General features: G+C 45.3%; 1 protein-coding gene across 3 annotated transcripts in view; it reads right to left on the minus strand.

The window, feature by feature from the left end:
• Nucleotides 1-532: 532 nt before the first annotated feature.
• The window catches only part of FSTL4 (follistatin like 4), a 435,486-nt gene continuing 408,050 nt past the window's right edge, over nucleotides 533-27,968 (minus strand). For all 3 annotated transcript variants that reach the window (XM_012441992.2, XM_064366315.1, XM_012442064.2), the window contains 4 exons: nucleotides 25,645-25,794; nucleotides 17,372-17,479; nucleotides 9,066-9,175; nucleotides 533-6,925 (listed from right to left, as the gene is read on the minus strand). In XM_012441992.2, coding sequence (XP_012297415.2) covers nucleotides 6,223-6,925; nucleotides 9,066-9,175; nucleotides 17,372-17,479; nucleotides 25,645-25,794 — 1,071 coding nt within the window. In that variant the 3' untranslated portion in view covers nucleotides 533-6,222. The remainder of the gene's footprint in view (nucleotides 6,926-9,065; nucleotides 9,176-17,371; nucleotides 17,480-25,644; nucleotides 25,795-27,968) is intronic.

The raw sequence follows: 27,968 nt of genomic DNA on the forward strand, positions 1-27,968 counted from the left end.
CTCTTGTCTCTTTCTCCATATATATACACACACCCTAGGGGTCCTGCCTAATGCTGTCATGGCATAGCCGTCTTTAACTTGCTGAGGGCAGGTGCTGTGTTTCCTTTGTTCCTCTTTGTCGCTCATACCTGGCACAGTGCTGGCTCCCCATTAGCAGCCTGGTGATTACTGGGCTCTTCCCACTTTCTATTTCCCTGTTAGAAAGTCTGCCCCAGTGAGAGCCAAGAGTGACTGGGGTAATGGATTCATCTCTGGGGCTGTAGTGAATTTTTAGTGCCTGCCAGGGCAGACGGTGAGTGGTTTTGAACTGGATGTGGCTGTGCATTTTGGGAGCTGAGACTTCCACATGGGGAAGAGAGACTGCTAGGTCCAGGTGCCTGCCTTTGTCCAGCCACTCTTTGGACTGGGCCAGAGCACAGCTATCGCAGGAACCTGCAATTGCGACGGAAAGGTGGAAGAGGGATGCTGCGTGCTTTTTACCGTAATCAGTTCTCACTTTAACAACTGTAAACAGACTGGCACCAGAAAAAGGTAACTTTTCTCAAGTTTTATTGTAAAATCCTCAGAAAAAAGAGCATTTACAATGACAATACTTTATGATAATTTGTGAGTCATCGTTATAACAAGTGGTACTGCAAATACACCATGTGTTCGATACTGTGTAATAGGTCAAAGTAAATACAAACTTATTTCAAATGCCACGTACGGTTACTGTGTTGGTACAAATCTCTACTAAAGTTGATGTATTAAAAATAATTTATATATATTTTATAAATAAGGAAAAATTCACATGTATAATAATTACAGGAGGCCTTTTGAGAAATACTGGTGATTACAGAAAATATATTTTGGAGTCTACACAACTGTTCAAAATAACGTAATCTGCCTTGACATGAGAGATCTGAGAGTTTTCTGAGGTGGGGAAGCATGAGACTTGAACAGGACAAGTGATGTGTGTGGCTTCACATCTTGAGGGTCACTCAGCTGCACTACAGCATGAAACGATGTGTGTGACCACGCCAGCAAAACCCCACGTCCCGTTCTGCTTTGAGATCATCTCACACAGCCTTCAGGAATCGCAGGGGAAAGGTAGGAAGCCACAGGGCGGGGCCAGGCCAGGAAGGATGAGGGGGCCAGCCAGCTGTGGGAGCCAGGCGGGGAGGGTGTGGGGAGCCATGCGTCTGTGGTGTGCGGCTTGCAAGCCTGTTTCCCTCACCTCTCTCCAAGTAGCGCGGGACCCACAGCTCTTCAGCCTATGGTAGATGTCATGCTGGGCAGTGGATAAAGGTTTAGATTTGGGGCACTTTCTCAGTTTAGAGCTCTTGGGCTCTTGGGCCTCACAACCCAGCCAATACTCATTGCTCTTACTCAGAAACAAAGCTCTGATCCTGATGAGGGTGCCTCTGAAGGGCAGCAGTCTCTGATCCTGCCAAGCCACGTCGCCAGGCTTGGTGTAGGGGTGAGTCAATAGTTATTGCTTTGTGGAGTGCTGGCTGAGCCCTCTAAAGCCCTCTAGGGCATGGCCCATGTTCTCTGGGGCCACATGAGCAAGGCTTGGTTCCACATATGTAAAGATGAGCTTGGAAAGAAGCATGTGTGAATTGTGGCTTGTTTTTTTCTTTTCTAAAGTACATGCTAAACACTGAAGCCTGAAGCCTTGCTGTGAATTTTGAGGAAAATCCCCACTCTTGTATTCTCCATAATTTCACACATTGTATTTAGTTCACTTAGCCTTCCCCACTTGCTGCCCACAGCTCCAAAGGAGGATGTGGATGCACAGGACAGTGCTTGTGTCCCCGGGTCTGCTGTGTGGCTGCTGCCTAAAGCATGCAGGCCCAGATAAGATGCTCACATCCTCAAGTGACTTAGCAGGTAACCTGGGAGAGAGAAAAGCAGGGAGTGGATTACATTCCACTGGCTACTTGGGGTCTTGTAGTCACACCCTGAAGATAGGCACTGTATTTTTTCTCTCTTGAATTTTTTAAGCCTCTGTTTTGATGATCTCTAGAATTTTGGAGAGAAACCAAGGCAGCTAGGGACTTTCTTGAGCAAAATTTCTTTGCCTGTGTGCCGGTCTGGGAGCATGTAGTAGTCTCTGGCCTGTGAATGACTTCTGGCTTGTACCCCAAAGCAGGAAAGCAGCACGGGTCAAGGCTCCAGGGTGGGGGCTGGTGTAGCAGTCAGGTCAGCTGCTCCTTGAATGGCAGGAGCTGTTGTGGAGTGGCTCATGAGCAGAGGGCCCAAGAGACAGGAATGGAACAGGAAAGGGGGAGAATAAAAAGGGAATGGAGGGAGGTTGGGGGGCTCGGCCCTCTGAGAGATGAGGCTTGGCTGAGATGTCATGGTCTCTCTGTTCCTGCCAGATGGCACGTGACTTCCCTGATGGTTCTGAGACAGCTCTCTAGTCTTGGTCATCTAACTCCAAAGGTCTGCAAGTGAGGGTTTGGAGGGTGTGACTCTGGGCAGCAAGGGGCTGTGTTCCTATGGGTTCTGACTGTTCTTGGAGTAGAACCTGGGGTCCTGGGGTCCTGGGTGGGGGAAACTGTCAGGACCTCTGTGGCAGTGCTGTAATCTTCCTCTGTTACCTGCCTGGTCTCCTGGCTGGGGGTGGAGGGGAGTAGCATTCCAAGGGTGCTGGGTGCAGGGGAGAATGTGAGGTAGATTGGTGGATGCATAGGAAGGAGGTGGGAGTGGTGGTGTCAACTCTCCTAGAGGCTTGCTTCTGAAAAGGAGGGCTGAAGAGTGGGAGAGAGAGTTGTGGGATTTGCTAGTGAAGATGGTTCAGCATCTGTAATATTAGAATGAAACACATCATGATACATGAATCAACTACACTTTTTAAGCTTCATGTAGAAAAATATATCCAGAATGAATGTTTCACACCTCAGTTCGGAAATTTTCTTTAGTTCACAGATTATTGGTCAACAGAAAACAAGATGTGGCCGTACAAAGCCAACTCCTGGCTGCTTTCCTAAGTGAAGGCTCAGCAGTTGCAATCTCTATGGCAGCAGGCCGTTCTCTGCTTTATTTGGGGTTGAAAGCTGGCTTCCAGTGCCTACCTGGAACTGGGAGCTTTGTCTGCACAGATGGAGATGGGGAAATGGCCGGGTTGGGGGTGAGAATTGTAGGGGCTGAGTGTCTGTCTCTGGTGATGCTATCTCTAGGTCAAAGTACCTGAAGTTTGGTGTTAGTAGTTGGCCCTAGCCGGGATTACAGGGCTCTTCCAGCTTCTTCCTGGAGCTTGGGGAAAAGGAGGACACTCAGATGTCTTGGAGATTGAAGAAATAAGCCTGGGCCAGCCCCAGCCAGGGTGGGCTGGGTCAGTGTTGGTGAGGCTGGGATGATGGCTTTGGCTGTGGGTGTGGCGCCTGTCAAACCTCCTCATGCAAGAGGGTCATGCCATTGTCCAGAAGCTGGCAGTCCCCCTTCCTGCCATCCGTTTGGGGCTGCTTGGGTGGGCTTTTGGACCCAGAGCCTTTATGCAGAGATCTGTCCACTGGAGCAGAAGAACGAGGGCCTCCATTTCCAAAGCCTTCCTGTCACCACAGGGGCAGATTATTTGTCATTTTGGAAAAAAAACTATTGAATTTTTGTGAAATTAACTTTATTTCAAAATAACTGAGGGAGTTTATCTAAATAGCTTTCTTGATGATTCTTTTCGTGAAGTCAGTACTTCTTTAATAGTGTAAAATATCAGTGGTGAATTGATCTTGTGTGTTCATCAGAAGAATTACCTGGGCTTGCTACAGGAGGCCCCCCTGTAGGGAGGCGTTTCCTACCAGGGGCTTTCCAACTGTGTCCCACAAACTTCTTCTGGGGCAAAGTGTTGGGGAAAGCTCAGGCTGATCTGGTCTTCCTCCTCCTCCTCCCACCCCTGACTCCCCACCCTACCAGCTCTATCGGCCTCCTTGCTAAAAACCATTTACCTGCCTGCATTGGTGACTTTGCCTCCTGGGGCTGGACTCCTGAATCCCTGACCTAGGCTTCAGGCCTGCTTCGATTCAGTTGTGTCTGGCATGCTGTCAGTGAGACCTAAGCCTGCCGTCTCTAGGAACTGCACTGTGGGGACAGTGAAGGGCAGATACGCTTTTTAGACACACTTTGAGATGGAAGGGATGGTAGGAGAGGGACAGGTGCTGCAGAAGTTGACTCCGTCACTCCCGATTATTTTAAAAGGCCAGTTTGGGTTGAACTGGTCTTTGACTTATGAATCCTGCTGCCCAGAGAGGCTGATGTTCTGGCCTGCTCTTTGGTGGGACTTCTCTTCCTTTGGGCTCAGAGATCCTTTTTCTGTTAGGGGCTGACACAATTGAGATTTTTCCAAAAAAGAGAAGTTTATGAAAGTTGGAGTATTTTGGTGGTAAAAATGGGAGATTGGGAGTGAACATATCAAGATACTAAGGCAGGAAAAAAAAAGGGTGAGATGTATCATCCATGCATCCCCAGCTACTGTGGAATTGCATTCTAGGATTTTGAGGTTAGCTTCCTCAACTTACATCTACACAGCTGACCCTTTAAAATAAAACGGATAAACCTCCATGTCTAGGCACACCCCCAGAAGTCGCAGGGGACAGGCGTTTGGTGGACTAAGATCCATGAGACATGCAGGACAAGTGATTATCTCACGAGATCTGTGGTGGGCAATGCAAGCGGCTTGGGCGGCAGGCGGGAGTGAAAAGGAGCTGTGCGTGTTGAGAGTGACACAGAGCCTAGGTTTTCCTCTCCTCGAAAGGGTTCGTTCCTTAATGGCAAAGGAAAATCCTGATCATGTCAGCAGGTGAAGGTGGCCAAATTAGCAAAGACATCTGTGGTAAGACCACCTCTCCCAACCCCATGTGGCTCACAAAATGGTCATTCAAACCAGAACACACGTAAGTTTTGGCCACTGATACGCGCAAGAGGGAAGGGGAGCCCGTTTTTGCTGAGAGTCTCTGATCTAGGTGGGTCTCTACGGGTCTGCGTGGGCTGTACTTCTTTGATGCCCACCTGAGAGTCACCACAGCCTGAAAAATGTGGGGAGAATGCAGTAGTGCCAGCCCGCCGCCTTCTGATTCTGGGTTTTGCAGTGCGTGTGTTTTGATTGGGGAATGTGGGTAAGAAAACCCTCGCTGAAATGCGCTCTCTCTGCAGTGCTGATGCGGAGATGGGGTACCAGAGATGAGCGGATAGGCCACAGGCAGAAAAAAAAAATCTGTTTTGAAAAGGTGTAGCTTCAGGAACTCACCTGGCTCCACTCATGTCCTTGGGGTTTCCGCACTGAGCCTGGAGGCCACCCATACCTTGCCAGGCAAGCCCAGTCTGCCCTGAATCTGGGCCACCAGACCTGACTAATGAGATGTCTCCCTTCTGTGCTGAAAAGCAGGCACACAGAACTTGTCCAGGTCTCTTGGGGTCCCAACACAGAACCAAGTCCTTACCAACGAGGTGGCCTGGTCTGCTCTTGGAGAAGCAGAGTGGCCACAGTTGACCTGGCGGTATTCTTAGATCATTGTTCTTTCTGGCTGTGGACTGAGGGGTTGTGACCCCCCAGAGACAGCCTAAGGCAGGGAAGGATACAGTTGGACCTCGGAGAGCATCTTTCTGCTTACTAGCATTTGAGATTATAAAAAATTATTTTTTTAATCAAAAATTTCCAAAATAAAGTGAGTGATTTCCCCATCCCCCAAGATGCAGTCAGTCTTGTTGGCTCTCCCTCAGGCTTACAGCAAGTCAAATGGAAAGAAAAGCAAAAAGCAGCTTCGAGGGAGATGAGGTCCCATGCGAGGATGGATGGGCTTTCGGTTCAGGAGGGAGGCCCCTGCTCCTGGTCAGCCTCTGCTTCCGGGCCACTCCATCAGGGCGAGGTCTGGCTGGGTCTGGCGGTAAGGGACAATGACTATGTGAAGGCAACCGACAGAGGTGTCCGCCTGGAGAGCAGGATCCCTTGGTTCCGTGATGTCCCCAGGTCATACGGCGTGCAGCTTGGCACAGAAATGATCCCTTTACACAGCAGCATGTGTTCTCATCTTAGCTCAAGGCATAAATCATACTTCCTAACAAAAAAACCCCGATCTTGGTGGCAGCGCATACCTTATACTAGGAAACTTGCAAGGAGACCAGTGTTGGACCACAAAGCGAGTACAGGTTTTTGCTTTTGTCTGTAAAAATGTACAGCGCACCTGCTTGGGCTGCAATGTCAGGATGAGGGGGAGCTCCTTGGCCCAGGGCTCTGCTCTGGGCTCTTCATACCTCACCCACCCACACCACTGTGGTCCCCCCCTTTATGCCTGACACCTCACACCGCAGTGTGTTTTGTCTCCCATTGATGAGGAACAGTGACTCTTGGGCTGGTGTGAGGAGGTACTGTCCGAACAGCCCACTGTCCCTCATGATTCGGCGGGCGCCCCCCCAGGGCTGGGCTGGCCCCGTAGGCGGCTCCTTTAAGTTCTTCAACATGCCCACCTTCCCCGTGGACAGCTCCAGGAACAGCAGGTCCGGCTCCGTGTGCAGAGCCGCGTAGATGTTGTATTGATTGCTTTCGGTGAAGGAGCGTTGGAAGGCCAAGTCTGAGATACCTGGGTTTATTTGCAGGTCGTACAGGGTCTGGATCTCCCCCCGCACCGTGATCTCCTGCACGTGCAGCCAGGGGCTGTCAGCGGCAGCACTGACTATGAAGCGCCCATCAGGGGATGTGTGTGGGGTGCCTGTTACATCGCCATTGGGGCCAACCACAGAGTCTGTGACACTGTCAACGAGCAGCTGTCGGGCAGCAGAGGTGGGGCTGTCCTGTCGGCACTGGATGAAGAAGTAGCCACCCAGGTGGGTGTGTGCCATGTCCTGGGGCATGCAGCCATGGTGGTGCAGGCCGATGGTCTTGAGGAGCATCAGTGTTTCCAGGTCCACTTTGTGGACTGCAGGGTCAGACTTGTTGAAGATGAAGCCAAACCTGGGAGGGGAAGGACTGAGGTCAGAGGTCGAGAGGCCGCTTCCACAGGTGGGGAATCTGTCATTTGTCTTAACAATTACATCCTCTGCCTTTTCCCTTTACCATCATCCTTCAGTGATCTAACAGCCTAGTAATAAGATCTACCATTCTGCAGGGTATGTCTTCAGAAACAAATTATCTATGATCTCAATGCAAACATAGTGGAGTTACAAATGTTCCTGGATTTATGCTCTTGTAACACGCATTCATCTTTGGAAATGATTAAGGAGAAGGGCGAGAGGGCTTTCAACTGCTTCTCCTTTTGCAATGCCTGTGATCTGTTTCCCTGAGGCCCACATCAGCTGGAAAGGGGCGAGTCTGTCTGGACGGTGAGCATGGAGGACAAGGGCAAGAGATCCCTGCCCTGACTCTGCCTGTTATGAAGATAAGATGGGAGATCCTATATCCTGACTGTTGTCTAGACTAACTGGTGAGAATATGAGGATGCAGATGCAGTGGAACAAGTGGAGATTTCCTATTAATACCCTCTTCCCCTGGAAGGGGAACATGTGGGGGTAGTCTCTTCTCTGGCCACACTGGTGATGCGGGTAGGAAGAACCCTGGGCATTGGGGTTGAGGACAGCTTTCCTCTCTGGAGCCAGATGGCCTGGTGCCGCCACACTGCCCTGCTAGCTGCAGAGTCTGGGGCAGGCTGCTTGCCTCTTTGAGCCTCAGCGACTCTAACCAGGGTAGCTCCTTCCTAGGGCTATTGGGGGATTAGATGTAAGAGGAAACTTTGGCAGAGGAGCTCAGGCGGGTGGGAGTTGCTCACATCTGGACTTTCTAAAATTCCGCTTTGGAGGCTGGTTGAAGTGTGGAAAGACCTGACGCCAGGTAGGACTTCCCTTTGATCTTGAGTGCCTGCGCCTAAATACCTTGCTCACAGAGGCCTTTTGGTGCTGTATACACCTACAGAAATAGAGCAGAAACTCTTTTATAATTTTCTCTAGAAAAACTGTACCCCAGAGTGGAGGAAAATACTCCCTCCCTCCAAGGTGTATCTTTACAGCATCCTTAGAGAACCGGAGCATGGAAACAGCAAGAAAGAAAACTCTGCTCTTATAAGAAACTTTAAAGAAAAAGCCACATAGAGGAGCTGCACAGCCTCCTGAGTGTGCCCGACCCCCAGCTGAACACAGCTGCTTTATGAGGGCTTCACCATTTAATATACTCTTAGAGGCTCTTGCACAGGCGCTGTCTGCAGTGAGAGGGTTCATAAAGTGGCTTTCTTCCTTTGGTAAGGGTGAATGGGTGACTCTCCAGCATCAGCTTGCAAAAATGAATCACTTCTTTCTGCAGCGAGGTGCTTGATGGTGGATTATAGAAAGGTATAAATAGTGCTACAAGACATTTGGAGCCTTGATGGCTTAGAGACAGGCTTGGTTGTCTGGCAGTGGTAACGACACAGAAGATGTTGGGGCTCTGAAGTGAATAGGGATGGGTACTGACTATGCTGGGATGAGGTCTACAGTTGAGGCCATGGCTCTTATTACTGGGTGGTGGTTTTAGGTAGCGGCAAACCATGGCAATCAGGAAGCCTTGTCTCTTTATGGACTCCTTGCACAAATGCTCTGGGGGTTCCTAAAGTATTATGGGCTGCGGTTAGACAGGAATGTGAAAGAATGGTGTAGTGAAAGAAGACTTGGCTTTTCATTTAGTCTGACTTTGCCAACTCCTAGCTGTTTGGCCTTGGTCAGTGTCTTAACTTCTCTGATCCTCATCTATAACATAGGGGTTAAGACCACCTGGACGAGGTTTTTGTGTCCAGCAAGTAGAGGGTGCTCAATTTATGACTACTGTTTCCTTCTTTCCTCTGTTGCCCTTACCTTGAGGATGGGACTTCCTGACCTTTCTGGGTCCCCGAGGGCATTAGGAGCTGTGTGTCTTCACTATAATAGAGTCACTGACCCCAAACAATGAGGACTAGGCTCTAGGTGTGTTTTACTGGACCTTTTCTGTTCCTTCTTGATGGGGTCTAAATCCGGCATAGGAGGAGTGGGGGAGACGGAGAAATGAGCAGGTCCCATGCTGGGCAAAGCTGCCCCTTGCAGGGCTGAGCTGGGGCGGGGAGTGCCTTAGAGACATCATGGGCCAGTCTCACCTGATGTGGTTGATGATGAGGTTTGTTGGGGGAATGAAGAAACCGTCCACTCCTGCGAAGGGTGTGCGGATGACGTGCTGGGCCTGGCCGGCGCTGGCTTCCGTGATCACCTACGGCACAGAGTGGGAATCCTAGTGAGGGCCCAAGCAGGTGGGGGCCGAACCTGGAGACACCCCGGCAGAGGGGTGCTTGGGAGAGAGATGACTAACAAACCTCAGTCTCAGGGAAGAGGTAGGAGCAAAGTGGGAGCAGTTCAGGAACATCCTAGGCAGGGACACATTCTTTCTGGGAAAGGAAGTGGTGGGACAGGACTGTTTGCCCGAATTGCTCCTGCCTTCTTGGCTAAGCCGGCCTTGCTGCGCTTTGTCAGCCACCATGATGGTGAGTGAGAACCTGAGGGGTGGTAGTGGGGTTTCCAAGGGAAGTTGCCAGAATGGAAACATCACTCTAGTTGCTCAGAGACCACCTCCTCCCGCAATGGGGAATCCCACCTTCTCAACATGTAGGCCACGCTAGGGAAAGAGGGAGAGGGCTTTCAATCATGAAAATGTCAGATGGTAGGACTGTCTGCTGGGAATTCATTTTTCTCTGGTGCCAGATGCCTGGGCCAGTTTGTTGGTAGTCTCTGTTGGATGCTGCTTACAGGTGTTCTCTGAGGTGCGACTCCAGGATTGATGAAAGTAGACATCCTACAGGATGCCACTCTGAGATGCTGGGCGTCTGTTTAATGTCCTGCAATTACAACACTGGGAAGAGGTCCCGGTCTCACAGAGGAGACTTGCTGTAGAAAGTAAGCAATTAGGCCCTGTGCCTTGTACAAATTGGTAGTGACAGAGCATGGCTGCCTCTGTTTCCCTGGAAGTAACCCTTTCTCCCCTGTGGACTCAGCAGGAGGAGACGAGAGCCTTTCCCTGGTGTGTCCCAGCTGCACTTGTGTCAGGGTGGGCACAGTGGCAGCTCCGAGCAGAAGCTAGGTGGTGTGTAAAGTCAGTGGTCTGGAGTCCCTGCCATGAAAACCCCGTGGTCAGGCTGGACAGCCCCTCTGTCAGCTAGCGAGGCCCGAGCCAGCTGGCCTGTGTCCTCCCGCCTTCTGTGTATGCTCATCAGCCTTCAAGTTCTAGGCCACTGCCCAGAAAGCAGCAGACTAGTGGCCTGATGAGCGGCTTGGCCAACTTATAAGCCCTGAGGATAAGCCCAGACCCTCTGTGCAGGAGAGGAGGCAGAGGCTGGGCCCCTGAATGCGAAGGTGAGACACTTCCTGATCATGATATTGTGGCCATGTGTGTAGAAAGGAGGGTCTAGACTTCTGCAACCTGAGCCTGGTGCAGGGTTAGGGCTGTCTTTGGTGGGGCCTGTGACTCCCATGGCTGAGAGCTCTGGATGCTTCTACTTTTTAGGACTGGAACTGCCTTCTGACTTTTACTTTTATGACAACACAAACAGCACCCGGCCTGCCTCCTCAGGCAGGTTGGAGGCTTGTGTCTTTTTTCATCTTGCTCTCCTCCGCAGTCGGCAGGCAGAGTGCTGGGTTGGAGCGAAGCGAGCCGTGGTTTTCAGGCTTGAGGCAGTCCTCAAGTTGCATTAGGTTATTTCTCTGTGACTTTTTTTAAGAGGCCAAATGATTACTTCTATGGCAAGCCCATAGCAAAAAAACTCACGGAAGTGGGCGTTAAGAAAATATCAGCATTAAGAAGCGGGATCTTAGAGAGTCTGAAAGGAAAATGCCAGGGAATTCCAAGAAGTCATGCAATCATTGCTTGATATCAGGTCTATCATTTTAGCTCATAGGAGAGATGGAAAATTACAGGCTGTCATCGGTCAGCGTCATTCACGCTTCACTGCTCTGACACCCTGTATTCAGAGGTTACTTCATCAAAACGCAGTGGCACGGGCCATTGAACCGATGTGGGCATGTCGGCCTCGTTTCTCTGAGTCACGAGTTCTTCCTTGGCGTTTTCTTGTGTCCTAACACACAAGTGCCCTAAAGATAACTGTCAAGCCCCTCACATTTGCTGGCTGTATGGGTTTGGTTCAGGAGATAACGGCATGTGCCTGGATCTCAGGATATGCCCATCAGTTGGCAGGGTGGGGACAGGAAGGTTGGGCATCTCCCTCAGAGGGGAGTGTGAAACCAGCTGGGAAGTGGCATGGGGAGGGGCCGGAGAACACGATATCCAGGGAAAGGCTGGGAGGCAGCTAAAAGTTGGCCTGGGAAAGGGGGTGGGCCAGAGAGTGCTGGGCAGCATTGGAGAAGATGTCACACATTCAGAACCTGGGTGCTGAGGGAGGTCTTGATGGAGGAAGCCTTGTTTTTACAAACACCTTCATGTAGTCTTCTCAAAGTGTGTTCAACAAATCCTTCAGTGTAGCATAGTTAGAAACAAAATTAGGATATTATTTTTAATCTCTTGCAAATAGAAACAATGCAGTAACAAACACTGTATCTTCGAGAGATTAAAAATAATGTCATAGCTCAATTTTTGTCCACATCCATGATTATGGCCTTTGGAAAAATTCTGAGGAGTTGCTGGATCAAAAATTATTCTTGCACAGGCCAGGCATGGTGGCTCACGCCTGTAATCCCAGCACTTTTGGAGGCCGAGGCGAGTGGATCACTTGAGGTCAGGAGTTCGAGACCAGCCTGGCCAACATGGTGAAACCTCCGTCTCTACAAAAATTAGCTGGGTGTGGTGGGGCGCACCTGTAATCCTGGTTACTCAGGAGGCTGAAGCATGAGAATAGTTTGAACCCAGGAGGAGGTTGCAGTGAGGTGAGATGGAGCAACTGCACTCCAGCCTGGGTGCACAGTAAATTCTGTCTCAAAAAAATTACTCTTTCGGGCTTTTGGTTCACACTTTCCAATTGCTCACCTCAATGGCTATACCAGTTGAATTTCTGGGAGCAGTTTTTGTAAGTACTAGTTTCCTTAACCCTAGCCCACAGTGATGAAGGTAGGTTTATTCAAACTGTTAATGCTTTTTTTGTGATAGTGCGTATCCTAGACTTCACAGTTATGATGAGGGAAGCATCATGTTCTAATTCCTGGTATTATGCGTTCAGTGTTTTGTAATTTAGGCAGAGGTAAACTATTGGTTATTGGTTTTAGAGAATTAGTCTTTATTGTATTTAAAAAATGTCCTTCTATTCCTATCTTTAGGCTTTTTATTAAGAATGCCTGCTGTATTTAATTAAATGTCTTTTCAGTGTTTATTGGAAACATCCTACATTTTTTTTCTTTCCATGTGTTGGTGTTATGAATAATGTTGACTGATTTCCTGACAGTGAACCATCATTGCATCCTGGGAATGTGTTCCCTGCTTGAGAATTTAGACACATTCCTGGACTCTGTCTTTTTCTTTGTGTGTGTGTGTTGGGTGGGGGGGTGGTAAGGTATTCTGTGTATCATTTTAATCATGTTTACACACATGCAGCTCTCCTGTGAAACTCCCATTTTAAAATAAATTATCCTTGCATAACATGCCTGGATTTGTATGTTAGACAAGGATATGGGGCCAAGTCATTGTTTGGATTCCAGTCATTCCTGCAGCCAAAACCAATGCTTCACAATTTATTCATTTTTAAAAATCACAAGCCGTGTGGTTTCAAGGCGCTTTAATTTGAATTCAATTAAAAAGAATTTAACAAGTCAACTTTTCCCAAACAAAACTTTATCCTACTATTTTCCTTAGGAGCTCAGTGAATGTAAATATTAAATTTCAATATAAAATCTTTAGAAACACCTTAAAACTATTTAAACAGTGCTAGTTTGCATCTCTTTGTTTGTAATCACCGAGCCAATGAAATTCAAAGCCAGACAAATCTTTGTACTACTAAGAGTCATAAGCCTGAACATCTTAAACAATATCCTCAGTCAAAGCTTTGGAATCCAGTAAGAATCAGGAAAGGAGTGGGATTCAGAACATCCGAGCACAAACTAGCACAACCCCACAAGCATGTTCAATTTGAGTTTTCATCCTGGACTCTATTTCTAATAGCATGTTAGAATTAAAAACAGAATTCTACCTCTGTATTTATAAGTGAGATTAGTCTACAGTTTTATTTTTATACTATTTTAAATCACATTTTATAATGACAATTACACTGGCTATTTAAAACAAACTAAGGAACTGTACGTTTTCACTCTATGGCCTTGGGATAGTTTAAGTAAAATTATCTGTATTTTGGGGACTTGCCAAAACTCAGCTGTACATTTTTCTACAGTAGATTTTTCTTGAAAAAAATTCATGGTACTTGCTCTAGTTTAAGTTTCTCTTTTCATAAGTTAGTTAATTTTTACATTTTGCAAGCATTCACTCATTTCCTCTAGGTTCTAACATTTGTTGCCTTAGAGTTGCAATGTAGTGTTGTTATTTTTTGAGATGGAGTCACCCAGGCTGGAGTGCAGTGATGCAATCTCAGCTCACTGCAACCTCTACCTCCTGGGTTCAAGCGATTCTCCTACCTCAGCCTCCCGAGTAGCTAGGATTACAGGTATGTGCCACCATGCCCAGCTAATTGCTGTATTTTTAGTAGAGATGGGGTTTCACCATTGTTGGCCAGGATGGTCTCGAACTCCTGACCTCCAGTGGTTCACCTGCCTCGGCCTCCCAAAGTGCTGGGATTACAGGCGTGAACCACCGCGCCCGGCCTAGTGTTATATTTCAATTCTTTTCATCCTTCTGTATCTGCAGTAAAATTCCCTTTCTCATCCCTCATTCCTCATCTATTTTTGTTTGCTATTTTTGTTTCTTTGAAGGGTTGTGAAGAATTAATATTATGAAGGATTATTCTTTCTTGCCACTTTTGTTCTCTTTCAGTTTCTTAGAACAAATACTTCCTTTTCAGGCTTTTAAGCCACAGCTATTCCTTGGTACGGCCTTCTCCGCATCCTGTTAGTTTTGATACAAAATAGTCTCTTTTTCATTGCTTTTGAGACCATTGGTAGTTCTCCTTTTTAAATTTCCTCTTTGACCCAATAGATATATCCAGGAATGTTTCTTTAATTATCAGAAAATATAGCCTACAACATCTACTTTTACAAAAATTTAAAGTTTCTTTAGTGATATACTTTTTTATATGTGGGCATATTAAAAAATTTTATGGGACTGATGAAAGGTTTTCTATGTTAAACCAAACTTCTTGTTTATATTATTCAATATTCCTGTCATCTTGTCTCCTTCATGTGTACTATTTATATTTTAAATCAAGCTCTTATGTTAATCACTCTTGTTTTATATATTTATGTTGTTTGATATAGATCAGCTATTCCACGCTCAGTGCTCTGAACCCTAAATTCCACACTGCCTGATGCCAGCACTCCCGCGTGCTTTTTGTTCACCTGTCATCACTATTCTCACCCCTTTAAGGGCAACCTTTTATTATCACTTTGTGTGTGTTTCTTCGAAAGAAGTTGTTGCTAGTTTTCCTTCTTTTCTTTTTAAACCCAATCTGTTCATCTCTGCTTTTAATTGGAGAATTCAGTCATATTTGGTGTAATGTGATATTCACGTCTCAACCACCAATTTCAAACCACATTCTCTGTATCCTCTCTTAATAAAGTGAAGTCCTGAGTATTTTTACTCCCCCTTTCTGCATACTCCCTATTTTATTTTTTTACTCTGTCACTCAGGCTGGAGTGCAGTGGCATGATCTCGACTTACTGCAGCCTCCACCTTCTGGGCTCAAGCAGTTCTCCTACCTCAGCCGATCAAGTAGCTAGGACTACAGGTGCGTCATCACGCCTGGCTCATTACTGTATTTTTTTTTTTGTAGAGACGTGGTTTTGCTAGGTTGCCCGGGCTGGTCTCTAACTCCTGAGCTCAAGTAATCCTCCTGCCTCAGCCTCCCAAAGTGCTAGGATTACAGGTATGAGCCACTGCACCTGGCTCCTGCTCTTATGTTTACTGAAATAATTTATCTTTAGTTACAGCTTGGTATCAGAATTTATCTTTCATTGTCTCTCTCCTAATTGAAACGTCCTCACCTAGCACTTACTGTACATTTCCAGAGTCTCTCCACACCCATTTTACTTTTAATCTCAGAGCTTCCTCTCCTGCTTCATTACTTACACTATCTCTGTCCACCTTGATGTCTCCAATCTGGGTCATTTGATTCTTGTCTAGTATCTTTCCTTAGGTGTGGCCCATGAGTGATGGGCTCCCTGAGTTCCTCCCTACTGATATCTTTCTTTTGTCCTGACAGGTAAACAATGTCTTGCTTGGGAATAGAACTCTTGGAGCATGTAGATGTGATTCCACGGTCTTCCAGCTACTATTGCAGGTGAGAAGTCCACTGTCAATTTGATTAATTTTTCTTAAAATTTGGAGTTCCAGAACTTTATCACTAGTGAAGAGATGTGTTATTTCTCATCACTTTAGGCAGGGACTTGTAGATCCCTTTTTTTTTTGAGACGGAGTTTCGCTCTTGTTACCCAGGCTGGAGTGCAATGGCGCGATCTCGGCTCACCGCAACCTCCACCTCCTGGGTTCAGGCAATTCTCCTGCCTCAGCCTCCTGAGTAGCTGGGATTACAGGCACGCGCCACCATGCCCAGCTAATTTTTTGTATTAGTAAAGACGGGGTTTCACCATGTTGACCAGGATGGTCTCGATCTCTTGACCTCGTGATCCACCCGCCTCGGCCTCCCAAAGTGCTGGGATTACAGGCTTGAGCCACCGCGCCCGGCCAGATCCCTTTTAATCTACAACATTAAGTTTCTTCAACTTGGATATTTTGTTGGAAACTTATTTAATGTTTGACTCCATTCTTACAGTTATCTTTTCTTTCCACTTCACGTCTCAACCTTTTCATGGGTTTGCTCTGTGATTTGAGAGAGCTTTTTCTTTTTCTTTTCTTTTTTTTTTTTTTTTTAAGACAGAGTCTTGCTCTGCTGCCCAGGGTAGAGTGCAGTGGCACCATCTTGGCTCAATGCAACCTCTGCCTCCTGAGTAGCTGGGACTACAGGTGTGCACCATCAAGCCCGGCTAATTTTTAATATAGATGGCGGTTTCACCATGTTGGTCAGGCTGGTCTCAAACTCCTGACCTTGGGTGATCTGCCTGCTTTGGCCTCCCAAAGTGCTGGGATTACAGGCATGAGCCACCACACCTGGTCACATTTTTCAACGCATCTATTGCAGTTTTAAACTGGGAAATCATTTTTGTTGTTTTTCTGGTGGCCCTTGAATTTTATGAAATGCTTTCTCATTTTTTGTTGGTATTTCTGGCAGCTGTATTTCTTTGGGCTGGTACTCTGTTCTGAGTGAACTTTAGTCTGGCGTCCAGGCTCTCTGATAGGTTATTACTACTTTTTGTCAGCTCACTGGGTCTAAGAATGGTTGGCAGCATCCCCTGAGTGACAATGGCCTCAGCATATAGAAACTGAAGCCATGAGTGGTGCAGAGGCACAGGTAGGTGGTCAGTCCCTAGGAGGAAGCTTCTCCAGACCCTGGTCTATCTGCCCTCTTGCCAGTCTTGGTTCCAGAGGGTTCTGGAGGGGAGTTGGCTCCATTTGCAGCTCTTCTCACCTGGGGTTCTGAGAGAGACAGACCCTAATCTCCAGAGGGATCCATTATACGTAATGAATTAACTTTTATTCTGTGTACCCAGAATGGTTCTATGTACCGTCTTTGGGAGAATTGAGAAGGCAGGTATTCAAATCACTTTTTATAAGGCTCAGTCCTGTTATGATGGGCAAGGCTTGGCAGGGCAAACTCAAGTTACTCAAGTCAGGATTGCTATTGACCTTTCCTGGCTGATGGGGGAAGGAGTTCCTGGAGCCCAGGCTCTACCTGAGGGAGTGCTAGATGTTTGGGCTCCAGAGCCACATTGTCCAGGGTGGACTATAGGCAAATTACGGAACTTTTCTATATCCTAGCACACTGTAAGCACTTAGTAAGTGGGCTTTTGTTTATGGATATAATTGATGTTGCCTCTCCTTTTTCACTGACCAACATCTTCTGCTTTCTTTGATGCTGTTCTCCAACCTCCCTTCTCACTTTTAGACCCCAGAGCCTCATTCTGTTGGGACCCAGGAGCTACTGGCTTGAGAGAGGCAGGATTGTGGGGACTGGGTGCCACGTTCTGGGTGTTGTGAAGCCAGAGTCCTATTCATCATCATCATTGCTGTCTTTAATTGCCTGGGAGGGGCATTGGGCTGAGGCTGTTTCCTAGCTCTCCATGAGCCTTTATGGATGAATTTTGGATAAATGTAATTCACCACCCGGGAAAGCAGGAGATTATTATTTTATAGGGAGAGAGTTCTTCTCTCAGTGGATTGTGGGCATCAGCCTCCATGTGCTCAACATACCTGGAGGCTTGGTTGGGACTTCTGCACGTCCCCCCAGCTCAGGACCCACACTTGATCATGTGACTTGTCATAGGACAGCTTAGCCGGCAGAGGGTCCACACCTATGGACTTGAAAAAAAATAGTGACAAGTTGGTCATCATTGTTGTAAAAGCTGACATGATGGTATTTCTGAGTGTTGTATGCATGGGCACCACTCCTGGGTGAGGGAAAAGCCAGTCTAGGAGCCTTGCCATTGGTCCCATTTGGGAACCCAGGGCAGAAGCTTCACCTCTGGCTTTTTTCTGAGAGGCATAAAATTAGTTGTTGATAATGTTCCTTATTTTCCTGCATGTTTTACTTGAAGGGACCTGGACCAATGTGGCAAAAGTCTGAACACAGAGGCTTTAAGTTTTTCACTCAGGAACCAGCTCTAGGGTTCCCTCTCTCTTCCTGGAAGCCTTATACGCTCAGCATCCTTCCCTAGACTACTTTGTGGCCTAGATTCTAGCCTAGATGCTGGTGAGTTGGTCCTTCATCCTAGGTCATCTTTCCTCCTGGGTCATCTGAGGTGGACTTTGAGATCATCCATTATCACCCCTCTCAAACTTTGTTCTACTCTGAGCAGTTTCTATCTCGCACAGCCTTTGACTGGCGCCTCTGGGACTCAGACTATAGCATTAGCAGACGTGCTCTTTTTTAACTGCAATACTGCTATCCCCTGATGATATAGCTTCTCCTATGGCTTTGTCAAATGAAAGCTGTTTTCTACTTCTTATAATATAGACTTCTTATAATATAGATTACCCGCTCAAAAACTCTGTTCTATAACGCTCACGTCACTAGACTATGGCCCCCTGCTCTTCTTCTCGTCACTGGTCAACATTCTAGTCACTCCCTTTGCTCACTGTCATCCTCTCTACCACTCACTTGGTCACTAAGTTTGGTGCCTTCAAATCCACATGGAAGATTCATCCAAAGCCCTCCTTTCTTAGTTCCTTCTTGGTTTCAATGATCTTTTCTTCCTCCCCACCTCAGCCACCATAACTTACACTTGGTTTTATTTCACCCACCTATATTCTAGTATTCTAGTCTTTCCAATGGGGTGGGGCGGGGAGGGAGAAAAACTGCATCATCTCTGCCTCCATTGGTCAAAACTTTTGTAAAGAAGTAAGTTTTACCAAGTTTCTGACTTCATGCCAAATTCAGGGATCATTTTGTAATCCACCTATGTGACATTTCAGTAAGATTCCACATGATTAACTCTACCCTTACCTCATGTGGTCTCCCACCACCCTGGCTTCTCCTCTTCATTCTGACTTCACCTTTAACCTTTGATCATCTTCTCTCTTTCTACATCCTTTTACTGGCATGTCACAGCTTCTAATAACCACCTATACCCTGATGACTCTAGAATTCATTCGTCTGTTGATGATCTCAACCTAATGTATGCAGAATTAAACTCCTCTTTTTTCTACACTGCTGAAATATATCTCTTCTCCAGTCATCACCATCTCTGAAGTCTCCCTTTACTATCTTGCTTTAATTAAAAACTCTTTTATACCCTAAGCCTTAAGTAGAGGCTGTTTTTATTTTCATATTCCAAGCCCTTTGTGGCCTCCAGCTACCTATATTTGCTCCTGCCAGCTTCTCTTCATTCACCAAAGGCTTTAGCACTGGACACTGTCTTCCTCTACCCAGAGCTTCCTAACCCATCATCAGTAATGATACCATCTTGATAACACATTCTCCTCCAGCTATTCTGTTAATTTTTACTCTTCATAGCAAAAATTCCCTAAAGTTTGGACTTTAGCTATTCTCGCTCCTTTCTGCTTAACCTTCTCCCATTGGATTTCATACTCTTATTCTGAGGTGGTATGGAGCAGGAGTCTGGAGAACTTAAACCAAAAATCACTCACTCAAATTCAGGACAGAATTTTTCACAGTCTCAATGTGCTGAGGAGCAAGGCTATGGCAGGGAAGACACCCGATCCTGGTGAACAAGCCCTAGGATTAAGGGCAAATCAGAGGCAGGCCGAGTCCTAAAGAAGCTTCAACTTAGTTTCTACTCTCTGCCTAGCAGAGGAAAGTATAATTTTCTATATAGAGCGTTTGGCATTAAAAAATTACTAGGCATTCTATGACTGAAAAATATAATGATGTAATACCTGAAATAAATAAGAACTTAATTAAAAGGTTTATTAGAAATAAAATATATGTTGATTGATAGAACATGTTCCAGATTGAAGTAGAAAGAGACATGTGGGATGCGAAGGAAAGTCCTAACTTTCTTTTAAGCAGGATTCCCAAAGAAGAGGTGAGAGAGTAAAAGAGGCAGCAGAACATTTGAAAAAAAAAATGGCTGACATTTTTTCAATCTGATGAAAGATATCAATACACATATTCTTTGTAAATTGCAAATCGTAATAAATACAAAGAATACCATATGCACACACATCATAAACTGCTAAAGACCACAGAGAAAAATAATACAGTACCTTCAAAATAGCAACAATAAGACTGACCATTGACCTATCAATCAACAAAAATAACTGAAGATAATGAAATGATACCTTAGATATCTTAAAATGCTAAAAGGAAAGAACTGCCAACATAAAATTCTATACCCAGTGAAACATAGAAAGTAAAGATATTTATTTGTTGTTTTAGAGACAGAGTCTCCCTGTGTCACCCAGGCTGGTGCAATCTCAGCTCACTACAACCTCTGCCTCCTGGGTTCAAGTGATTCTCCTGCCTCAGCCTCCTGAGTAGCTGGGATTATAGGTGTGTGCCACCATGCTTGGCTAATTTTTGTATTTTTAGTAGAGATGGGGCTTCACCATGTTGGTCAGACTGGTCTCAAACTCCTGACCTCAGGTGATCCATCCGCCTCAGCCTCCCAAAGTGCTGAGATTATAGGCATGAACCACTGCATCTGGCCTGAGAAACCGAAAGTAAAGGTATTTGAAAAGAAAAACTGTGAGAACCTGTTGCCAACAGATGTCCAGTCAAAGTTGGTGTTAGAACTAATCAGGTATAAATGTAAATGTGTGGGTGAATATAAGTTAATGTCCTGTGGGGTTAAATTACATATACAGTTAAAATTCATTACTACAAAAATGCAAAAGTAAGGAGGTGGGGAGTTAAAGGAGTTGAAATGTTTTAAGTTTCTAGCATTATTGGCGATATGAAGTAACAGTTTGTATGAGACTGTATGGATGCAGTAACACATGTTATAATCACTATGATGTTAACAACATAAAAGAGTGCATTGTCAACAATAGAAAACAATGTTTGCCAAATCCACAAGAAAGCAACATAAACAGGTAGGTCAAATAAAGTAAGATAGTAGACAAAAATCAACTATGTAATTAATTATATTAAATATAAATGGATCAAATATTCCAAGTAAAAGACTAAGATGATTAAACTAGATAAAAACTACACATGGCTTTATAATAGAGCACCTTACATATAATGACACAGAAAGGTTGAAAGTAAAAGGATGGAAAAAATATACCATGAGAACACTAACAAAAATAAATCTAATTTAGCTATACTAGTGTTAGACACTAGATTTTCAGGCAAGCAGCATTACCAGAGATAAAGAGGGATATTTTGTAAGAATAAAAGGAAAATGATAGAACTTTGAGAAATAAAGTTACAACCATAGTGGAAGATGTTAACACATCTCTTTGCAGCTGATGGACTAAACAGACAAGAAAATCATGAAGGATAGAAGATCTGAACAACACAATGAACCAAGTAGACATAATCGACATACATATAGAATATTGTTTGTACAGATGGAGAAACATTCCATGTTCATGGTTAGGAAGAATTAATATCGTGAAAATGGCCATACTGCCCAAAGTAATTTACAGATTCAACGCTATCCCCATCAAGCTACCAATGACCTTCCTCACAGAACTGGAAAAAACCACCTTAAACTTCATATGGAACCAAAAGAGAGCCCGCATAGCCAAGTCAATTCTAAGCAAAAAGAACAAAGCGGGAGGCATCACACTACCGGACATCAAACTCTACTACAAGGCTACAGTAATCAAAACAGCATGGTACTGGTACCAAAACAGAGATATAGACCAATGGAACAGAACAGAGGCGTCGGAGGCAACACAACATATCTACAACCACCCGATCTTTGACAAACCTGAAAAAAACAAGCAATGGGGAAAGGATTCCCTGTTCAATAAGTGGTGTTGGGAAAACTGGCTAGCCATATGCAGAAAGCAGAAACTGGACCCCTTCCTGACACCTTACACTAAAATTGACTCCAGATGGATTAAAGACTTAAACATAAGACGTAACACCATAAAAACACTAGAAGGAAACCTAGGCAAAACCATTCAGGACATAGGCGTAGGCAAGGACTTTATGACCAAAACACCAAAAGCATTGGCAACAAAAGCCAAAATAGACAAATGGGACCTAATCAAACTCCACAGCTTTTGCACGGCAAAAGAAACAGTCAATAGAGTGAATCGGCAACCAACAGAATGGGAAAAAATTTTTGCAGCCTACCCGTCTGACAAAGGGCTGATATCCAGAATTTACAATGAACTAAAAAAGATTTACAAGAAAAAAACAAACAAGCCCATTCAAAAATGGGCGAAGGATATGAACAGATACTTTACAAAAGAAGACATACATGAGGCCAACAAACATATGAAAAAATGCTCATCATCACTGGTCATCAGAGAAATGCAAATCAAAACTACATTGAGATACCATCTCACGCCAGTTAGAATGGCGATCATTAAAAAATCTGGAGAAAACAGATGCTGGAGAGGATGTGGAGAAATAGGAACACTTTTACACTGTTGGTGGGAGTGTAAATTAGTTCAACCACTGTGGAAAACAGTGTGGCGATTCCTCAAGGACCTAGAAATAGAAATTCCATTTGACCCAGCAATCCCATTACTGGGCATATATCCAAAGGATTATAAATCGTTCTACTATAAGGACACATGCACACGAATGTTCATTGCAGCACAGTTTACAATAACAAAGACCTGGAACCAGCCCAAATGCCCATCGATGATAGACTGGACAGGAAAAATGTGGCACATATACACCATGGAATATTATGCAGCCATTAAAAAGGAGGAGTTCACATCCTTCGTAGGGACATGGATGAACCTGGAAAACATCATTCTCAGCAAACTGACACAAGAACACAAAATCAAACACCACATGTTCTCACTCATAGGCGGGTGTTGAACAAGGAGAACACATGGACACAGGGAGGGGAGCACTATACACGGGGGTCTGTTGCGGGGGAGGGGGGATAGTGGGGGGGTGGGGAGTTGGGGAGGGATAGCATGGGGAGTAATGCCAGATATAGGTGAAGGGGAGGGAGGCAGCAAATCATACTGCCACGTGTGCACCTGTGCAACAACCTTGCATGTTATTCACAAGTACCCCAAAACCTAAAATGCAATAAAAAAAAAAAAAAAAAAAAAAAAGAATATTGTTTGTAACATCAGTATGCACATTCTTTTAAAGTGCACATGGAACATTCACCAAAATTGATCTTAAGCTCAGTCATAAAACAAGCTTCAATAAATCTCAAAGGACTGACATTACAGAGTATGTTTCTCTGGCCAGGGGAATCAATAACAAAGAGACAGACAGACAGAACATGTCCCATTGTATTTGCCAAGAGAAACACGACCCTACTTATTTCCAACTTTCTTCATACAACAAGACTTTACTAGGGAAACAACTGAGCATTGTTGAAGAGATCCAATGCTGCTCACAGGTCTTACTCAAGTGGTCCTTCATTGTTGCCCAGCAGTCCTATCATATTTGCCTGGCCAGTTCAGTCTCATGTTCAACTTTGACCTATCTCTTCAAACCTCCAGCCTTGACTGAGACAAAGCAACTGAAAAGGAAGTTCATCTAACTGTCACCCATTGTACCACCTATTTGTACTTGGGCCTGAATGTAAAATGTTCCATTTCCTCCTATTATAATGAAAGAATGTGATTTTATCTGGGGCTAGATCTCCGCTTGTGTGTTTTGGATTTCATTGACTCCTGCCTAGAGTCAATGCAGGATGAGGATACAGCAAAGAAAGAGAAGAACTGTGGAAACAGTTATTCTCAGTAGTGTACAATTCTGTAAGTGAACTACTTTTAAAAAGTTCTTTTGGCATTCCCTTCCAGACACTGACTCATTTGTTTACATTTACTCCCCTTTATAGCAAAACCCTTCCATATGATTGCCTGTATTCACCATCTCCATTTCCTCACCTGTGATTCTAACTTGAATACACTCCAGCAGGCCTGCATTCCACCATTATCCTATCTGTTCCTGCCAAGGTGATCCATGACTCTATGGTACCCAATCCAATGGTCAGTTCCCATTCTTTGTAAAATACACATGCTTTTCACAGCATAACTCTCCCTTGAAACACACTCTTCTCTTAGCTTCAGGAATATCTCTCTTCCTCCTAATTTTCTTCCTACCTTTCAGGTTACTCCTCCCTGGTCTCCTTTGTTGGTTTCTTCTCTCCTTACTGATCTTTAAATGTTGAAGTGCTCAGGCCTCCAACCTTGACCTCTTCTCTGTCTATACCACCTCTTGGTGATTTCATCCAGTTTTGTGGATTAATACAGTTCATATGGTGACAATACCCAAAAAGGTATCTCTAGCTCAGGCCTCTCCTTTGACTCCAGACTTGTTTATCTAACTGCTTACTTGATTTCTCTACTTACACATCTAATAGCATTTTAAACTTAAATCACCCCCACATCTTCTCCCTGCCTTGCCCAAAGTAGTTTCATACTGCTGCAGAAACCAGTTACTGGAGATTTGATGGCTTTAATCAACACATTTATTCTCTTACAGCTCTGGAGACCAGAAAGCCAAAATCAATATAAACTGGCGCCGCTTCTAGAGACTCTAGGGCAGAGTATGTTTTCATGACTTTTTTCCAGTCTCCGGAGCGGCATTTCTTTTATCCCTTGGCTTCTGGCCCCTTCCTCCCATCTTCAAAGCCAGCAATACAGCATCTTGTTTCAGTTCTCACATTGCCTTTTTTACCTATGCACTCAAATTTTTCTTTACCTCCCTCTTATAAGGACATTTGTGATTGCATTTAGGGCCCATCCAGGTAATCCAGGATAATCTCATTTAAAAATCCTCAATTTAAACACATCTGCAATCTAAGGTGACATCCACCAGTTCTGCAGATTAAGATGTGGACATTTTGAGGGCTATTATTTAGTCTACCATCCACTGTAAAAGGTATCACCCTTCTACAGCTGCTTAAAAGACAGCTCTAACTTGAATCCTTTTTCTCTCAAGCCTTATATTCAATCTATTAGAAAATCTTTCAGGCTTCCTGTTTAAAATATGTCAAGAAATGGATCATTTCTCACCATCCCCACTGCTGTTGACTGCTGTTGTCATCTCTTGCCTGGATTATAGCAGACCAGATCTTGCTCTGTCACACAGGCTGGAGTGCAGTGGCATGATCTTGGCTCACTGCAACCTCTACCTTCCGGGTTCAAGTGATTCTCCTGCCTCAGCCTCCCGTGTAGCTGGGATTACAGGTGCCCGCAACCATGCTTGGCTAATTTTTTTGTATTTTTAGTAGAGATGGGGTTTCACCATGTTGACCAGGCCAGTCTTAAATTCCTGACCTCAGGTGATCTGCCTGCCTCAGCCTCCCAGAGTGTTGGGATTACAGGCGCGAGCCACGGCACCTGGCCCGTTTGTTTTTAACACAGCTGCCAGGTTGATTTTTTAAAGATACAAGTCAGATTGGATCAATCCCTTGATGAAAGCCCTTCTGTGACTTTCTTACTGAAATGTCCTGACTTTGGGCTTTGTTCTAGGTCCTGACTGGCCTCCGAGGCCCTGAGTGAGTCGGCCCTACCCCTCATCACTGTGACTGCTCTCAGAGTCTCGGTCCTACTTGGCATTTCATTCATCTCGAGGGAGAAGGCCAACTGAAATTGGTCTTCCTGTTCCCCTTTTGCTTTGAACCTGGTTTTTCATAGCCCTTATTACTTATAGTTCTCTTAAATTCTGATTTATGGTCTGCTCCCAAACTAGAATATGAATTCTAGGGACATTATTGCTCATTCATGGCTGTTTCCCTACGTAGTAGACAATAAATACTTAATGAATAATTACACATGAATCTTTTATCCCTTCAGTCTGACCACCTGGCATAGGACCTGGGGAGTGAGCAGGAAGCAAAGAAGAATGTGGCAGGCTGTGCCCCAGAATTGGAAGTTTTCCTCACTGTATTAAAGAGGTGTACCTGCAGGACTTTCTGGGCTTGGATGTCGACCACAAGGACTCTGCTCAGTGCTGGCTGGGCCACATAGATGTACCGGTTCCGGACGTTGACTGCAGATGCCCACTGGCAGGGCTGGGTTGCATTTTGTTCTCTTTGAGGACAGATCTCTTCCTGCAAAGGAGATAGGCTGTCATGTGTCTTCTTAATCGCCCTTTCCCTTCAACATCTCTGCGTACCCTCTCTTCTGAGCCTTTTCCCCTCTCTTAGAATCCTTTGGATCCACAGAACAGGGCACCCAAGCCCTCCCACCTCACCGACTTCTCACATAACACTCCTTTCAACTTTCAGGGCTAAAACTCCCTTTGCACCCTCTCAGTAGTCAGATCCAGGTTCTTCTACTCTGTACGCTACCTTCTCCCCGTCCTCATCCTCATGTAAAAAACTTCTGTTTATGGCCAAACTTCTGAAAGAGTTGCCTACATTCTTTCTCCACTTCCTCACCTCTTGTATGCTCCTTAACCCTCTGGCTTTAGTCCTCAGAGCTGACGTTGTTCTCCCCAAGGTCAGTTTGGATTCCTCATTCATTACATTAAACCTGTGTTGACTCTTCCTCTGTTCCCTGCCCTCTAACCTCCCTCGGCAGCTGATCCTGTTGCTGGACTCTGCTTGGTGTGCGATCTCTACATGCTGATGTGCCCAGGGTTCACGCCTAAGTTTCTTTCTTCTCTAAAATCCACCTCCTTGTTAATCTCATTAAAACCTATGGCTTTAAATACAGTCTATGTGCTCACAACTCCCAATTCTTACCTTTGGCTCAGGCCTCCTCCCTGAACTCGACTTGAATAACCAACTGCCTAGCTCCATTTGGTTGTGTAATGTGCAACTTAAACTTAGACGTTCAAAATAAACTCTTTAATTTTACTTCCTAATCCTGTTCATTCTATGGAAAACCTGGCAGTTCTGCTGTTTTGCTTCCATAGGCCAAAACTTACAATCTAGTGAAGTGAGGCCATCTTTGATGCCGCTAACCTAGGCCCCAACCAATGTCTCACAAGTCATTCCAGCTTTACCTTCAAAATATATCCAGAAATAGGCTCTGATCATTTCTGCTCCATCAACCTGGCTCAAGCCACATCACCTGCCACTCAGTGACTGCTATAGCAGCCAGATATGCTCCTGGATTCCACCCAAGCCTCCCAACCTGTTCTTGACACAGCAGCCACAGGGATCATTGTAAAATGCAAGTCAGATCATGTGACTCCTCTTTCTCAACTCCCCCTCCACTCCCAATAACATTCTTTCTTGCTCAGAATAAAATCCCAAGTCTTTCCTACAAGGCTCTCTTCATTCAGTTTTGTTCTCTCTCTTACCCACCCCTCTCCACGCCATGGGCGTGCTCACCACTCCTCCATCATGCTGCTCTCCCGCCCAGGGCCTTTGCCTTAGCTGTTCCTTTTGTTTGGAATGTTCTTCCCCAGGTATCTACAGGGTTTATTCTCTCATTTCCTTCAGGTCTCTGCTTTGTGTCACCTTTCTGGGAGGCCTTCTCTGACCTCGTCTATCTCAGCCCTCCTTGTACCCCTTACTCTTACTGGCTGCATTTTTCACTTACCACTTGACTTTCTGCATTCATCTACCTGGGCACAGTCTTTCCTCCTTCACTAGATTGTAAGTTCCTTGAGGGCAGGGTCTTTGGTTCACTGCTATATGCTTAGCACCTAGTACAGTGCCTGGCACAGAGTCGGTGCTTAAAATATATTTGTTGACGGAATTAATGAGTGAAAAAGGGGACCTTTTTTTCCCTTGTCTTAAATGACGTATATCATGGTTTTCCTCATGACAGTGGCCCAACTCTGTCTCATTCTTTTCTGTGGTTCCTCTTAGTCTGTCTATCCCTGAACTGTTGGTGACCCCAGGGTTCCGTTCTAGATGCCTATCTCAAATCACTTGCACATGCCCTTTGGCCAACACTCAGACGCTGGTGGCACCCAGATCTGTCTTTATCTCAGAACCTTCTTCTCCATCTCCCACTTTCTCTCATGCCACCCCCATTTCTTTCCTAGGTGACTGCAATAGTTTTGAGACCAGTCTCTCTCCATTTACTCTTGTTCTCATATTTAATCCTTATATAACCCCAATATGCATATGAGAAGTCTGCAGCTTAGAAAGACTGGGTAACTTTTCTAAAGCTACTTAGTCTACAGTGGTGGGTTTTGAATCCACGTCTGCCTGACTCTGAAACCTATGCCTTAATCTGTGACATCACACTGCTTCCTTCTGGAAAAGTGTACATCTCAGTCAGCAGAGAGGCCTGACGTGGGATGCACCAACCTCCTACTCACCAG

This window comes from Aotus nancymaae, unplaced genomic scaffold (genome assembly GCF_030222135.1).
Source record: "Aotus nancymaae isolate 86718 unplaced genomic scaffold, 86718_ANA_hifiasm-v0.15.2.pri h1tg000064l_1, whole genome shotgun sequence".
NCBI classification, from domain to species: Eukaryota; Metazoa; Chordata; class Mammalia; order Primates; family Aotidae; genus Aotus; species Aotus nancymaae.